The sequence below is a fragment of the Cricetulus griseus genome, assembly GCF_003668045.3.
Source record: "Cricetulus griseus strain 17A/GY chromosome 1 unlocalized genomic scaffold, alternate assembly CriGri-PICRH-1.0 chr1_1, whole genome shotgun sequence".
Taxonomy (NCBI): domain Eukaryota; kingdom Metazoa; phylum Chordata; class Mammalia; order Rodentia; family Cricetidae; genus Cricetulus; species Cricetulus griseus.
The window spans coordinates 77,854,257-77,871,598 of NW_023276807.1; the positions used below are offsets into that span (position 1 = coordinate 77,854,257).

General features: G+C 39.1%; 1 protein-coding gene across 8 annotated transcripts in view; it reads right to left on the bottom strand.

The window, feature by feature from the left end:
- Ccdc88a (coiled-coil domain containing 88A) overlaps positions 1-17,342 on the bottom strand; it is a 153,362-nt gene that overhangs the window by 84,483 nt on the left and 51,537 nt on the right. For all 8 annotated transcript variants that reach the window (XR_003479645.2, XM_027387968.2, XM_027387969.2 and 5 more), the window contains exon 3: positions 15,531-15,639. Coding sequence is in view for 7 of the 8 variants with exons in the window: in XM_027387968.2 (XP_027243769.1) it covers positions 15,531-15,639 (109 nt within the window). In the remaining variant the exon portion in view is untranslated. The remainder of the gene's footprint in view (positions 1-15,530; positions 15,640-17,342) is intronic.

A 17,342-nucleotide genomic window follows, 5' to 3' on the forward strand; every position in this document is an offset into this window, starting at 1 on the left:
GCTCATATACCTTTTGAAAAGACTAAGAAAGATGTTTTAACTGTATGCCAGGTATAAACAGTAATTATTATTGGAAGATAATGTGAAGCACCAGAGTTTGATAGCAGGCCAGCACTAAAAAAGGAATCCACTGCTTCACTCAAATTCCCAAAGTCCTAGAGAAGTGGTCTAGAAAGAAAATGCTATCTTGGGGAAGCAGGAATCTCAACTGAGGAAATGCCCCTATCAGAGTGGCCTAAAAGAATAAAAAGGAAATCAAGAAAGGAATGAAGGAAAAGGAAACCTAACATGCTCAACCCATAGAATGCAATAGAAGCAGCCCTAAGGAGAACGTGGTGAGCTCTTACAGAGGATCTGAGTTTAGTTCCCATCACCCAAAGCTCACAGCATTTTTAAAAATTTATTAATGACAAATGTGAGAGGACTCAGGCCACTGTGGGCAGTGCTACCTTTGGGCAAGTTGTCTTCAGTTGTATACACAACAAACCAGTATTAAATAGAATTCCTCCGTGAACTTTGCTTGAGTTCCTGCCTCCAGATTCCTGCTTAAATTTCTGCTCTAACTTCCTTCCCTCAATGATGGACTGTAATGTGGAAGTATAAGCCAAACAAATCCTTTATTCCACAAGATGTTTTTGGTCATGGGTTTTTATCATAGAGTAGAAAACAAACTAGGACAACATCTCTAGTGAACAACATTGCAAAAACTCTCAACAAAATATTTGAGCTTTTAGAAAACATCATTCATTATGATCTTAATTCATGGGATACAGGGATGGTTCAACAAACTCAAACCACTAAATGTAACATAACACATAGACTCAAGGAGAGAAATGACTTTAAATCATTTTTAAAACTATAGTAGGAAATTACCAATACGGAGTCAGGGAGAAATATAAGGGTATTTAATAGGGAAAAGCCTTACTTACAGAGCGAACCAGCCAGCCGGTGGTAGTCTGTACAGCAAGAAGCAAAAAGAGAAACCGAAACGGAAACGCAGTCCCCCTACTCACTCTGACCACGCCCTCACAAGCCTTGTTTCTACAGGAAACAAGAGGCTGTGGATTCATTCCAGGTTGATCAAGAGAAACTTGCTGAATCTTAACAGGTGGTATCTATCAACAAAGGTTATGACTGGTGTGGTGATATATTATTAATGATTTATTAAAGCTTGTCTGAGGATTTAGAAAGCAACGTCAGCCACAAGCCATAGAATCCAGGCACATACCTTTAATCCTAGCAGCCAGAAGCTAGAAGGTGGTGGTACACACCTTTAATCCTAAACTTAGCTCAGGATTAAGAGGTAGATGGATCACTATGAGTCCAAAGCTACCCAGATCTACACAAGAGTGATCCAGTCCTAAAGAGAAAACAGCTCCTACAAAGATGATCTCAGTACCTGGGATCACATGCCTTTAACCCCAGCATTAGGGAGTTATGTAAGACAGGAGCCAGGTCTCAGTATCAAGCATTCATTCTCCAGCCACACTGAGAACAGGAGGACATATATATTCTCCAGCCACACTGAGGAGAGGCAGCAGAAGCTTGGGGACGAGCTTGTGGATTAGCCCTTTCAGTCTGAACAAGAGGTGAGAGATAGTGGCCGACTGCTTTGCTTTTCTAATCATCAGCTTGAAGTTTGAACCACAATATCTGTCTCTAGGTCATTTATTTATGGTGTTAAAAACTGGTCTTCCCAGGACTTGGTCATTATTTCAAATTCTTCTCAGGGGCCCCCTAGGGATGTTTTAGCCCAAGGCCAGTAGGGAGCAGTATGGAGAGGACTGTGCCCACATTCCTAAGAGAAAAGGGGTGTGGGCGGTCTTTGGTTATTTTGTGGGTCATGGATGTTTGTTATAATTTAGGGGAATATAAGATAAAAAAATAAAAACTGTTAATCTCAGTTATTTTTGCCTTGGCTTAGATTTTGGTATACTGATACAAATTCAAAGTTAATTTTGTTACACTGTATACATGTTTTTGCTCTTGTTTAAAGGATTCTTGTATACTGACATAAGTTTAAGGTTATTTTTGTTACAACATAGTGTGTATATGTTTCTGCTCTTGTTTAAGGTATTGTACCTAGGCAGTTCATTTAAAAATGTAAGGTAGAATTCTAGTTTTTGAAAGCTATTATTATGAACTATTAGAATAGCTGAACACAGGTCAGTTAATTATTTTTAACAATTTTGTTTGTTTGTTTTTCCAGACAGGGTTTCTCTGTGTAACCGCTCCGCTTGTCCTGGAACGCACTGTGTAGACCAGGCTAGCCTGGAATTCACAGAGATCTGCCTGCCATGCCTCCAGAGTGTTGGGATTACAGGGTGTGCCACCACTGCCCCAGCTTAACAATCAAATTTGTAGGTATGTTACCTATGCTTTCCAGATCACATAGAGATATATTTTAGATAGACAGATGGTCTTGAAACCTTTCAAAGACCTATAGAATATGCTATTTAAAATGTTTTGTTAATTTAGGGCTTTTCATGACAATGAGACACATCTGCTCCTGGCAGCACCAATATACTTCAGAGATGATGGGAATCGAAGAAGCTCCTTATGGAGTTTTCTTTCAATATGGCAAGGTTAGTCATATTGAAAGAAACTGCTTCTTTCCTGGACTGCTTAACAGTATACTATGTATAAACTGGACATACAGGACCCACAGAAAAGTAGCCACTGAACTTTGCCAAAACAAGATAGGATGGTCCTTCAGAGTTCCTACTTCACGAACAAACTGCCTGACATTCTGCAGGACACAGAGGAAAGTGACTGACAAACCGCCAGTATAGGCAGTGGGGTCTTTCAAATTTTCTGCTTCATTGATAAGGTTGCCAGATACTATGGGACCACAGGCTGAAGACGGATGCACCAAAATTGCAAAGGAACTTTGGGTGATTGTCCAGGCAGTCAGATGTGTCTGTCATTTCTAGACTTTTTGGAAATCGCTTGTAATGCACTTTTTGTTTATATCCTTTTGGGGCCTTTGATGGAACTGAAGACTGGATAGTATTAGTTGCAGTTTTCCTTGGATATAATAGAAGGTAGGTTAGGTATAAAATTTTGGATTTACTAAGAATAGATTATGGAGTATTTTCTTTAAATTTGTCAGACACAAATGATTACATTTGTGAATGTAATCTTGTTCTTATTGTATTCAGTCTTACTATGTTAAAGTTAAAACCTTTTATTTTTGTTTAGACAAAAAAGGGGAAATGTTGGGGAATGTTATTTAAAGGTGTGTGGCTTTTATTCATGCTTCATTTGTTTAACTCTGTGAAGCTGTGTTACTATGCCTGTCTAAAACACCTCAGGTACTAACAAAGAGCTAATAGCTAGGCAGGAGCAAGGATGGGCGGGACTGGCAGGCAGAGAGTATAAATAGAAGGAGAACCAAGGAAGAGAAGGAGCAAGAGAACAAGGAGAGGAAGGAAGACATCAGGGGCCAGTCACCCTGCTAGCCAAGAAGTAAGAGAGAAAGAAAGTAAGATATACAGAAATAGAGAAAGGTAAAAAGCCCATAAACAACAGGTAGATGGGATAATTTAAGTTAAGGAAAGCTGGCTAGAAATAAGCCAAGCTAAGGCCAGGCATTCATAGCTAAGAATAAGCCTCCATGTGTGATTTAATTGGGAGTTGAGTGGCAGACCCTCCCAAAGACTAAAAAGCCAAAGGAGTAAAACACTGAACAAAGGTCAACTAAAACTGTGAAAAAGCAGTAGGAAAATCTACTACTTAATAAGCTAGTTCTGAAATAAAATTTCCAAAGAGAGATGACCCAAATAAGTAAACTGAGAGATGAAAAGGGGGATATTATAAAAGAGACAAATAAAATACAGATTAGAGAAAATTTTGAAAATTTATATTCTAACAAATTGCAAAATTTGATGACCTACTAAAATTAAATCAAGGTTATATTATTTTTATATATATATATTATATGTCAACATAAGTACTATACATGGTCACTGTTGAATTCTACCAGACCTTTAAAGAACAAATTATTTCATGAAATAGAAAAGGAAGAAATGCTTCTATTAGAGTAGCAATAAAGACCCATTAAGAAAAAAACCACTTCTAATCAAGGAAGTACAATCTCTGGTCTGTATGGAGATCCCTAGGGAAGCAGGTTCACCTTAAGCCATGCTGAAGAGACAGATGGAATAATTAACCCTTTAATGAGATACTATACTTAACCTTCTCAGAATTCCTGCCCCCTAAGGTGAGGTCTTTATAGAAACCAACCAAATGGCCTGTACCTATTTTCCTCAATTACTTAGAAAAGTGTAGTATTTCCCTTTTGTCTTTCTCTCTTCTAAGTATGTTCTCCATAACACTTTGGAATTCCCTGATACTTTAGTCTTCAATTATTTTCCTAACATACCCACATACATACTTACCATGTTGTGGCTGCCTCTCTGTGTTTCCTTCTTATAGTACCTTCTTCTGGGCAACAGCTGAGATCCACAACTTGCCTGCCCTGGAGTGTATTTCTTTTAAACTCTTAATTTTACTAGTGCTTCCATTTGAGTCCATTCTTGAATTACTTTATTAATGAGACTAAGAAACCCAAGAAGTCTCAAGGCCTTAATTTCCCTTGTATCACCTGGCCAAAATAAAGGATCACCACAAAATATCTGGAAACACTTAATTTGGTTTTAAGATAATACTGCTTATTATCTCAACTTATTCTAAGAAAGCAGTATTACATACCAGGTATGTATTCATATGTATGTATTCATACAAACCAGGTATGAACACAGGGGAAAAAGAAAATGACAGAAATTTTTAGTAAGGTGGTACAGTTTTAGAATACTCCCATGCATTAAAAACTAAGTAAATGTAAGTGATAAAAATTGGGGTAATAAAAAGAGGCTTTATCCAAAGAAAAAAAAATAACAATAGGAGATTTAAAAAAGAGAAAGAAAGAAAAGGTGAAAGGATAGTTAAAAAGCACACAGAAACAGACTTTTTAAAAAGCAGGAAAACTGCGTGGTAGGCCAGGCAGCAATGGCAGTCCTCACCCAGTTTTCAGAATCCTTTAGCAGGAGGGAATTGGTGTGACAGTAATTCCACCTGCACAGTGAACCAGCATGGGAGAAGAAATCCATGTCACTCCCTATTGTTAGCCAGGGCCACACCATTTTATATACTCCTCAGTTTGGGTTGAATCATGATATTGCAGTAACTATAGTAATTTGTTTTCTGGAAGCAAATTAACTTGTTTCTCCAATGTCTTTCTTGCTTTGCCCTGTAGACAAGTCAGGTAATGGTCAGTCAGGAAAGATATTTGTCCATTACCTAACCTTTTTAGCTGACTACTACTGGTTGCTCCTGGCAATGTTCAATCGCTGGCTAAAAATGGAAACATTCAACCTCCTTCTCTGCCTTCCCCAGCAACCCACTTTTTTAGCCTAAAACTATCCTAGCTTCTAAGTGGGTAACAGGGTGATTAATAGATACCCCCCTTTTAATTTTTTATTTATTTTACATACCAACCCAGTTGCCCCTCCCTCTTTTCCTCCTGTTCCCTTCCCCCATCTCCTTTCTACTTCCCCAATTCACTCCTCAGAAAGGGTAAGGCCTTCCATGGGGAGTCAACAAAGCATGGCATATCAAGTTGAGGCAGGACCAAACTCCTCCCCATTGCATCAAGGCTGAGCAAGGTGAGGCGTCCCACCAAATAGGTTCCAAAAAGCCATCTCAAGCACCAGGGATAGATCCTGGCCCCACTGCTAGGGGCCCCACAAACAGAACAAGCTATACACCTGTCACTCACATGCAGAGGGCCTAGGTGGTCTGATGATGGCTCCCTAGCTGTCTAGAGTCTGTGAGCTTCCATGAGCTCAGGAGACCCCCCTTTTTGTTCTGTAAGTTTTCCCCCAAAATAAAGGCCTGTACTGTAGGTGGAGTTTCTCTGTAACAGCTTCATAACAACCACACTGAGCCTTAATATTAATGATGTTCAGCCAATAGCTCAGGCTTGTTACTAATTAGCTCTTACAACTTAACCCATTTCTATTCATGTATGTGCTGTCCCAAGGCTCTTGGCTTTGACCTCTATCCCATTTTATCTGCACAACTCATTCTCTGTCTGGTGACTCCTCTAACTCCTCCCTTCCTCATCACAGCATTCTCAGTTTGGCTTTCCTTCCTAACTTTATCCTGCTCAGCAAGTGGCCAGTCAGCTTGTTTATGCCACATAGGGCTGAGAACTCTACATCTAGGTCCAGCCCATTGTTTCATTTTATTTATTTTTGTGTTTTTACAGCATTTTACTACCATTCCTGGTTTATGTGGAACTATAAAATCTAACCCAGGGTTTGTGTATGCTAGGTAAACATTCTAACAACTAAGGTATATCCTCATCCCCTTAAATTTTTAAATATTTATTTTTAATGTATGTGCCTATGTGTACCTGCATGAGTTACGTGCACCATGTGTCATGGAAGGTCATGGAAGTCTGACCCTGCAAAAATGCAACAACAGCTACAACTGTAGGAATGACAAGCAACACCAACTCTAACATACCACCTACACACCCACCAGGTTCCTTTAAAGAATTCAGAACAAAATGCCTCAATTCTTTGTCATTTTTTTTAACTCTTTGGTCTGTTTTTCAACATGTGTTTATTGTTTCTTAGGATTATTTTTACTTATTATGTTATTTTTTAAACCATTTATGGTCTTATTTCTATCTTCTTCATTACATTTTTTCTGTTACTCCTTTTTGTCTCTTGTGCTTAAAAATTGTTTATCTTTTTTGTCCTTATTTTGCCTTTTTCTTCATTCATCCTTTCCCTGACAGCATCCTTTAGTTTATACATATACTATTACTTTTATCCTAGTAACTTCATAATTAACATGAATTTTCCCCCCCCCTTTTTTACCTTCAGCATTTAGCGGTATATTATTTATCACTGATTTTTACTTTTGTGCATATGCTTTGTCTTAGTGTTTCTGCCGTTGGAGCTGCTTGTTTTCTCCTCACTGAGAGGAAATAGGGATTGAGCACGTGAGAGGAGGCTTCTACCTAAGAAGAATCCTAAATAAGAGATACCAACCCCGACAAAGATATAAATTGCAAATTGGAAGCAAAATATGAAAAAAGCAACACGCCCCCTCCTGTATAAGTTCACATTTTGGAGAAAGGTGTGGTGGCCCATGTCTTTCACTCCAGGACTCCAAAGGCAGAAGAATTTTTTTTTTTTAAGTTCTCTGACCAACCTGACCTACTTGAGCCTCAAATTAATCACATAGTGAGACCACGTCTAAATTTTTTTTAAAAAAAGAAAGTTCGAACTCAAATATCACTGGATGAATTAAAAGGTATAGAAATGGATGAAATGTAAAAACACAATAGTCTAGTTTAAAAATGATCAGTAACCTCAAAAAAATTCAAATAAACTGATGAGTAATGCAAGGAAATAAATTCAGGATCTAGACAACAAAGTCAACAATACTGATAGAAAACCCAACAGGGAAACGGACAATACAGCAGACAAAGAAACAAAATTGAACCCAAAAAAGCAAAGAGGTGAAAAATTCAATGAATTAAATATAAAAAAAAAAAAATCAGTAACTAGCAGCACCAAATGAGAGAATCAATGATTGATGACAGAGACAAGGAAATATTAAATCCACTATCACTCCTAAAAAAGCAAAATCCAATCTATCAAAACATCTATGCCACAACCATGAAATTGAACCTAAGGACCCACTGAATGTACCAGAAGACGTCAAGACACAAACATAAAGCACAGAAAACAATTTAAATAAACACTAGAAAATTCCCCAAATCTAGGAAAAACATATGAATACCCAAGTACAGGACCCATTAAAAACCCTCAACAGACATGACCACAAAAGAAATTCTCCATGATGTTAAAATGCTAAAACCACAAAACGAAAAGTTGCAAGAAAAAAATGCCAATTCATTTACAAAGAAAAACTCATCAGAATAGCACTAGGGCTCTCAGTGTAAATCCTAGCTAGGAAAGTACACAACCCATTCCAAGGGTTGAGAGCAAAGAACAGCCAAGCAACATGACTATAACTAGCAGAGTTATCTTTTAAAATTCACAGAGCATAAAAACAGCACAGACTAAAGTGATTCTCAGCTACTAAACCAGCACTGCACAAGATACTTAGAGTAGTTTTTTTTTTTTAAAGTCACAATTTTAGATTTTTGGAAAGAATAAAACTTAGACAAATAGATAAACAAATGACAAAAAGGAAAAAATAAAATGTCCAATTCAGTAAAACAACAAACCTCTAAGCTAAACAAGAGAGAGAGAGTGATGTCTTTGTTTTCCAAAAAGGGAAATAAGTTTACAGGAGTCAGCAAATTAGTAATACAACTAAATGTGCACAGCTGTAATTAAATTAAAAGATGCATTCCAGTCTGAGGACACAGTACAGTATGATACAGAACTTGGTCCTGAGTTCAATACACAATACAAGCAAACAAACTAAAAAAAGCTTACTGGATTAAGAAAAATCCTTCTGTTCTCTATCTACAAAAATGACTGAAAGTGAAAAGATGAAATTAAGTGGAAGCTGAGACAATTAAAAATAGCAATTTGTAATACTGAAAAGGGTTGATATCAAGTCAAAAGCAATCAGAAGAGATAACAATCACCACTATCAACAAAGGGACAATTAGTCAAGACTATATAATTGTAGGGGCTGGAGATAGACTGCTCAGTGGTTAAGAGTGCTTGTTGCTCTTGCAGAGGACCCACATAGCAGCTAACAACCTTCTGTACCTTTAATTCCAAGGGATCTGATGCCCTTTGCTGGCACCCATGGGAACTGCACACGAGTGGTACACAGACTTAATATAGACAAAGCATGCATACATATAATCTACAGTCTTAAATCAGTAAGGATTGAAGAGATGACTCAGTGGTTCAAAGTACTTATTGCTTTTGAAGAGGCCTCATTGGATTCCCATTACCCACATGGTATCTCACAACTGTCAGTACCACTAGTTCCAAGGGATGTGACACCCTCTTCTGACCACCTTGTACACTGGGCATGCATGCATATGGGAGAAAAGAAACCGGTAGCTTGGTCTGAAGAAACACTGGTTTGATTTAACAAATACTGTGTAGAGTTGAAAAAATAAGAGAAGCTGGAGAGATGACTCAGTGGTTAAGATCACTTGCTGTTTTTGCAGAGATTTAATTTCCAGCACCCACATGGCAGCTCACAACTACTTGTAACTCCAGTTCCAGAACCCGCTTCTGGCCTCTGTGGTCTCCTGCACACATATGCTCTTGCACACATACACACGTGCGTGCACACACATACATACACAGTGCACATACATACATTCAGACTCTCATATGCATATAAATAAATCTTTAGAGTAAAAACACAAATCAAGAATTTAAAAGTCATAAAGTTAATCTATTCTAAGGTTATAGCACTATTCTACAAAAGCATACAGACACAAGCTAACTTTGGTCTTTGTTATATTAAGTATGATGAGAAAGTGGGCAGGAAACAAATTTCATATAAAATATTTAACTTGGGGAACACTGAGAAGAAGGAGCAGAAAGAAGCTAAGAGCCAGAGGGTCTCAGATACTGAACATGACATGAAAACTGTACTCAAGAACACACTGTCAACAGTATCAGTCAACATTCCAGCAGGCAGCACTAACAGGACTTAGGGAGAGGGGCTTCCAGGAGAAGGGGGAGGGTGAGGCAGGTGAGGGCGGGTGGAAATAATTAAGATATATCTGTGCATACATGCATGAAATTGTAAAACAAGAAATAAAAAATTTTTCTCAGAATATTTAAACCAATAATTAGGGGGAAATGTAGAAATAATGACCCAGTTCCCAAAAACAATTTTATGTTCATCTGCACCCATTGATAACCCTTCCAAGTATATAAAGGAACTAGATAAGCCCCTTAGTTCAGAACAGCAGCTCAACTCTTCTTTCTCATCAATAAAGCTACACTAGGTAATGACTAAGATATGCTAGGGACCTAGGAGCTGGAGCTGGAGCCCATCAAGTAGCTCAGTGCTGGTTGGAGCATCTGTGGAGGAGCTGCTGTGTTCTCTAGCCAAGCATGCTGTGGTTGGAACTGCCCAGCCCTGGAATAGAAACCTTTGCCAGATGCAAAATCAACAAAAGAAAGCCCCTGTGAAAAACTGATTTCAACCCTGACTTAAGTGCACCTAGAAACCCTGACTAAAGAGAGGGAGCACAGCTCAGTGATGGCCTGGGATGGGAAGTGACCAGGCAAAGGTGACAGCCCAGGCTTGGAAGCACCAGAAAGGGAGCACGGTGGTGGCTATGGTGGCCTGGAAGCATCAACAATAGCAGCTATCTTAAGTCCCTCTGGGAAAGAGCACCTGTGTCCGAGCCAGCATCCAGAGCCATCCTCTGTACAAGATACCCCTCTGCAGCAGCAATCACCAGAGCCACAGACCTGCTTGCACCTAGAGGAGCAATCACTAGTGCAGGGGCCACACCTGCACCTGGAGAAGCAACCTCATGAGCCTCAGGCCCACCTGCATCTGGAGAAGTGATCAATGGAGTCAAAGCCACCAAATGCAAAAATTGGATGAACAAATGGGTAGACAACAGTGTAAGAGCACACTCAAAAACATAAAGAGCAACACAGCACCTCCAGAAAGTAGTGGTGCTTCAACAGCAAGACCTGAACATCCCAACACAGATGAAGCAGAAGAAAGCGACCTAAAAAATAACTTTATGAAGATGATTGAGGCCCTTAAAGAGGAAATGTAAATTCCCTTAAAAAATTAAAGAAAAGACAAACAAAAAATTGGAAGAAGTCAACAAATCCCTTAAAGAAAAACAGGAAAAAGCAAACAGGTGAAGGAAATGGTTAAAGACTTGAAAACTGAAACAGAGGCAATAAAGAAAACACAAACCAAGGGAATTCCGAAAACAGAAAATCTGGGTAAATGATCAGGAACTACAGATCCAAGTATAAACAACAGAATACAAGAGATGGAAGAGGGTCCCAGGTATTGAAGACATGATAGAGGAAATAGATTCATTGGTCAAAGAAAATGTGAATCCAGCAAGTTCTTAACACAAAATATCCAGGAAATCTGGGACACTACGAAAAGACCAAGCCTAAGAATAATAGGGATAGAAGAAGGAGAAGTCCAACTCAAAGGCACAGAAAATATGTTCAATAAAATCATAGGAGAAAACTTTCCCAACCTAAAGACATGTCTAAGAAAGTATAAGAAGCTTACAGAACACCAAATAGAAAACCGAAAAAAATAAAGTTCTCTTGCCACATAATAATGAAAACTCAAAACATGCAGAATAAAGAAAGAATATTAAGAGCTGCAATGAAAAACAGCCAAGTAACATATAAAGGCAGACCTATCAGAACATTTCTCAATTTCATATGGAAAAACAAAAAACCCAAAATAGTTACAACAATCCTGTACAATAAAGGAACTTTCAGAAGCATCACCATCCCTGACTTCAAGCTCTACTATAGAGCTATAGTAATAAAAACAGCCTGGTATTGGCATAAAAAGACACATGGATCAATAGAATCGAATTGAGAGCCTAACATTAATCCACACACCTATGAACACCTGATTTTTAACAAAACAGCCAAAAAGTTACAATGGAAAAAAGAACCTTTAACAAATGGTGCTGGCATAACTGGATGTCAATATGTAGAAGATTGCAAACAGACCCATATCTATCACATTACACAAAACTCAAGTCCAAATGGATCAAGGACCTCAACATAAATCCAGTTGCATTGAACCTGATAGAAGATAAAGTGGGAAGTAGCCTGGAATGCATTAGCACAGGAGACCACTTCTTAAATATAACACCAGTAGCACAGACACTGAGAGCAACAATGAATAAATGGTACCTCCTGAAACTGAAAAGCTTCTGTAAGGCAAAGAACACAGTCAACAAGACAAAATGGCAGCCCACAGAATGAGAAAAGATCTTCATCAACCCCACATCTGGCAGAGGACTGATCTCCAAAATATACAAAGAACTCAAGAGACTAGACAACAAAATACCAAATAACCCGATTATATAAGAGTTATACAGAATTCTCAATAGAAGAAACTCAAATAGCCAAAAGACATTTCAAGAAATGCTCAATATCCTTACTCATCAGGGAAATGCAAACCAAAACGACTTTGAGATACCATCTTACATCTATCAGAATGGTTAAGATAAAAAACACCAGTGACAGCTTATGTTGGAGAGGATATGGAACAAGGGCAACACTCCTCCATTTCTGGTGAAAGTGCAAACTTATATAGCCACTATGGAAATCAATGTGGTGGTTTCTCAGGAAATTGGGAATCAATCTACCCCAAGACCCAGCAATATCACTCTTGGGCACATATCCAAAGGACACTCAATCACACCACAAGGACACTTGCTCAACAATATTCATAGCAGCATTATTTGTAATAGTCACAACTTGGAAACAACCTAGATGACCCTCAACTGAAGAATGGATAAAGAAAATGTGGTACATTTACAAAATGGAGTACTACTGAGCTGTAAAAAAACAGACATCATGAAATTTGCAGGCAAATGAATGGAAATAGAAAAACCATCCTGAGTGAGGTAACCCAGACTTAGAAAGACAAACACAGTATGTACTCACTCATAAGTGGATACTAGATATAAAACAAAGGACAACCAGACTACAATCCACAGCTCCAGAGAAGCTGGGTAACAAAGAGAACCCTAAGAGGGACAAATGGATTGCTCTGGGAATTAGATGAGATCGCCCAGGTAAACTGGGGGTGAGGGGGACAGTAAAGGGGAGGGGATGGGGAATGAGAACATGAAGGAATGGGATGGTCAGGGGCAGGAGGGATGGAGAGGGAGATAAAGGAAAGAAATACCTTGAGAGAGAGAGTCACCAGGGGGCTGGGGAGAAACCTGGTATTAGGGTAATTCCCAGGAATCCACAAGGATGACCCCAGGTAAGACTCCTAATAATAGTGGAAAGGATGCCTGAACTGACCTTCCCCTGTAATCAGATTGGTGAATAACCCAACTATCAGCATAGAGCCTTTAACCAGCAATTGATGGAAACAGATGCAGGGATCCACAACCGAGAACCAGGCCAAACTCTGGGAATCCAGTTGAAGACAGGGAAGAGGGAATACATGAACAAGGGAGATCAAGACCATGAGGGAGAAATCTACAGAGACAGCTGAACCAAACTCGAGGAAACTCTGGACTGACAGCTGTGGAGCCTCCATGGGTCCAAACTAGGCCCCTCCGTATTTGGGAGACAATTGTAAAGCTTGGGCTATCTTCGGGGCCTCTGGCAGTAGGACCAGGATCTATCCTTTGAGTATGAGCTAGCTTGTTAGAACCCATTCCCTATGGGGGGATGTCAGGATCAGCTTTAATGCAGGGAGGAGGGGCTTGGTCTTGCCCCAACTTAATGTGCCAGATTTTGCTGACTCCCCATGGGAGCCCTCACCTGTTGGGAGAAGTGGATGCAGAGTGGGCCTGGGGAGGGCTTGAGGGGAGGGTGAGAGAAGGGGGCAGGGTGAACTTTGGCTAGAATATACAATGAAATTTAAAAAGTATTTTTAAAACAATGCCACCTGCCTGACTAGCTCAGTTGGTAGAACATGAACTTAAAAAAAAAAAACAAAAAAAAAACCTTTTTTTTATTTATTCTTTGTGTCTTTCACATCATACATCTCAATCCCATTCACTTCCCCATTCCTTCGTATCCACCCTCTATCCTTGCAACTGCCCCCCAAAATAAAATGAAATTTAAGAAGGAAAATGGGGGACCTCGTTATGGAAGCTATAGTGTAACATTGTGAGTCATGCAGTAAACCCTTTTGTCCATACACCTTTACTTGCAAGTGTTTATTGCAAAAAGTCACTGGACTGGTTCCAGGGCTCTGGTTTTTGCTACACTACTGATGCTGGGCCCTCACTGGAACTCCTCTTAGTTATCCTGTTGTTGCCCTGTGTTGCAGAGATCCTGCAGCTTTGAGTCTGCAGGACCAATCAGTCCCTTCATGTGCTCCAGAAGATCACAGATGGAGTGGATGTTGGTTGGAGTGGCCAACTCATAACTCTGGTTCTGAGCCTGGGTAGTTGCAGGGTTGGTCAGCCAGCCAGCTCCCCCTTGTCCTCACAACCAGAGTTAGTTCTCTTGCATTGGCTTGCCTGTGTTCAACCCTTACAGTGACAAGCAATGAACTGGGACAGTTCTGCTTTCATGTCCTCAGGGTCAGTTCTTCCACACCTACACCTTCAGGCCTGATCTACAGTGTGGTGTAGGGGCCACTCTCCTGAGTGTGCAGCTGATGAGCAGCAGGACCAGCTCTCTGCTTTTATGACATCAGGGTCAGCTCTCCCTCCTGCCTCAGGTGTTGATGAGCAGGAGGAACATCTGTCCCCACCCATGCTGCCATATGACAAAAGAGTAATGGGCACAACTCCCCCATGGTAACAACTTCAGGGCTGGGTCACCCAAACCTCTGCCAATGGGGTCGGCTCTATTGTACTGTTCATGCAATATACAGGGGCAATTCTCCTGCCCTTATGACCTCAGGGCCAGCTTTCTCACTTGCCTCAGGCATTGATGGGGGTGCTCATTTCTCCCCCACCCAGAGCATGGAACTTTTAATCCCAGGGTTGTAGGTTTAAGCACCATGATAAATGGTACCTGCTTTTTGTCTGGGCAAGTTTATGCATTCAACTCAAATTTAGAGCCATGCACTAAGGAGGCAGAGGCAGATGGATCACTGAATTCAGGGCCACCCTGGTCAATCGAATGAGTTCCAGGATAGCCAGGGCTACACAGAAAAACTGTCTTAAAAAAAAACAAACCAACCTATCTCCCAAAAGAAATGTCAAAAAAATCAGAAGCATACAAACTAAATTTTCTGAACAAAAAATTTAATTACTTAAAAAGCTTTGCATTTAATTTAAAAGCACACTTCTCCATAACTCATAAATGAAATAGAACAAAGCATAAATTATAAACCACACTGAAATAAACATTTAAAAATAGGTTATGAAATAAAAATTTGTATAAAGTAACTATACCAATTTTAAGAGACATTAGTAGCATTAAGAATTAAGGTGTGGGGCTGTAGAGATGGCTCAGAGGGTTAAGAGCACTGGTTGCTCTTTCAGAGGACTCTGGCTCATTTCCCAGCACCCATATAGTAGCTCACAACCATTTGTTATTCCAGTTCCAGGGAATCTGTCTCCTTCTGGCCTCCACAGTCACTAAGCATGCACATGGTACACAGGCATATATGCAGGCAAAATAACCAGACATTAATATAACAATAATAATAATGCTCAGAATTAACTACTGAAATATGTATTCAACTTATTGTAAAAAAAAGCATACATCAAAAACATAATTCAAGTAGGCTACCAAACTATTACATCTATGAAAGTTCTTAACAAAGAAGAATTTAAAACATTTATATTTAAAAATATAAATGTGCATTGCTATTAAAATGTTAGTTTAAAGAAAAGGGCCACTTACCTGATAATAAAATTTTATCTGTTTCACCAAAATGGATAGATTATGAATTCTAAGTGAAGCATCATTGTTGACTTTTTTATTTACTCTCTGACTCTCCGATTTAGGATTACTGAAAGAAATTTGGAGGGAAAAAAAACCTTCTTAATTATACTGAAACAAGATGTAAAATAAATACAGTAGTTCCTTTAAAAAATTATGCATTCATTTGTGCTAATAGGTGATATGAAACAAATTATTGCTTTCTTATATATTCTGTGCTTCTAGCAAATATCAATACATGCTATATTCCTTAAATGGTAGCAAAATATATCTGAAACCAAAATTAGATGTTCTTAATTGCCATTATGTCACTTTTATTCTTGGATGAAATAGCCTCCTAATCCCATCCTTCCAAACTAAATCCACTTACACAAAGAATTCAAAATATGGGTTATTAACCCAAGTGGTAATTTATTCTCACACAGTAATGTGATTATATTTCATCAGAATTTATCCCAGAAAAATTTAAAATATGAAGTAGATGACAGAAGTTGGTACTTTTAACTTGTGTAAATTTTGTTAATTCAATAAAAACAAAGAGATACATATTTTAAAGGAGAAAAATTATAGTAGAAAACCAGTCATGATAATGGTTAGGAATGAGAAACTGAAAAGTGGTACTGGGCTGAAGAGATGGTTCAGTAGTTAGAAGCACTGGCTGTTCTTCCAGAGAACCAGGGTTTGAGACCCAGTGTCCAGTGGTAGCTCACAATCTCAATAATTCCAGTCACAGGGGATCTGATGCCCTTTTCTGACCTTTTCGAGTACCAGGCACACATACGGTCCACAGACATACATGAAGGCAAAACACCCATACACATTGAAAAGGGGGGGGGGCTAAAAGCAGAAAGTCATGGCCAGAACACAAGCTATAAACAAGCTATAAGCTAGTTTATTAAGGGCAAACAAGACAATCTGGAGAATGATATTGATCACCCATTGAAGGACTGAGTCTAAAATATAGAGTAGCCCGCTGAACAGTTGCTGGAACAAAATATAATGGCCTTAATATCCAGCATACAATTTAAAAAATTACTAAATATAACAAATGAAAAGTAATCCATGACCTGGAAAGAAAATGGAGACAATCAATAAAAGCACTCTTAGAAATGAATGAGAAATATCAGACAGGGATTTTAAAACAACCACTATAATAAGCCTCGGAGTGTGGAAAAACTGCAGAGCACAATGCTGATGTCTGACAGTCAATTCCCAATACCATAGGTGGAGAAGACAGGACAAATATAATAAAACTATTATTTAAAAAAGTAAACATGGGCACACACTTCCCCTCCCAGCCAGCACAGACTCAAGACAGGTAAACAGAGGTAAGGTCCAGAGCCTTCCTTCTGGTGCAAACTTCAACTGCCCCCAGAGAAGTAAGAGATGCACAGCCTCCTGCTTCCAGGCAACAGTTTCATCCTCAATGCCACTCATTCCAGCTAGGAACATAAGACATAGCTTAATCACCAGGATATCAGAATAGGAAAACCTCCTAGTCAAGAATGGAATCTCTGGCCTTGGTAGAGGCCTACATTCTATTTGAACCTGGTCGTTCACCATCCTTGGAAAGGCAGGATAAAGAAATAAATGGAATAATTTAGTTTTTTCATGAGATAGTATACTTTTCCTTCCAAGAATCCCCACCAAGTGTACTTATGGACAGCAGCCCTGTAAGTTTTTTCCAAATTATTTAGAAAGGCGTTCATTTCCTTTCTTTTCTTATCTCTCTCTCTCTAAGCAAGCTTTCCTTAAGAATTTGGGCCTTCCTCC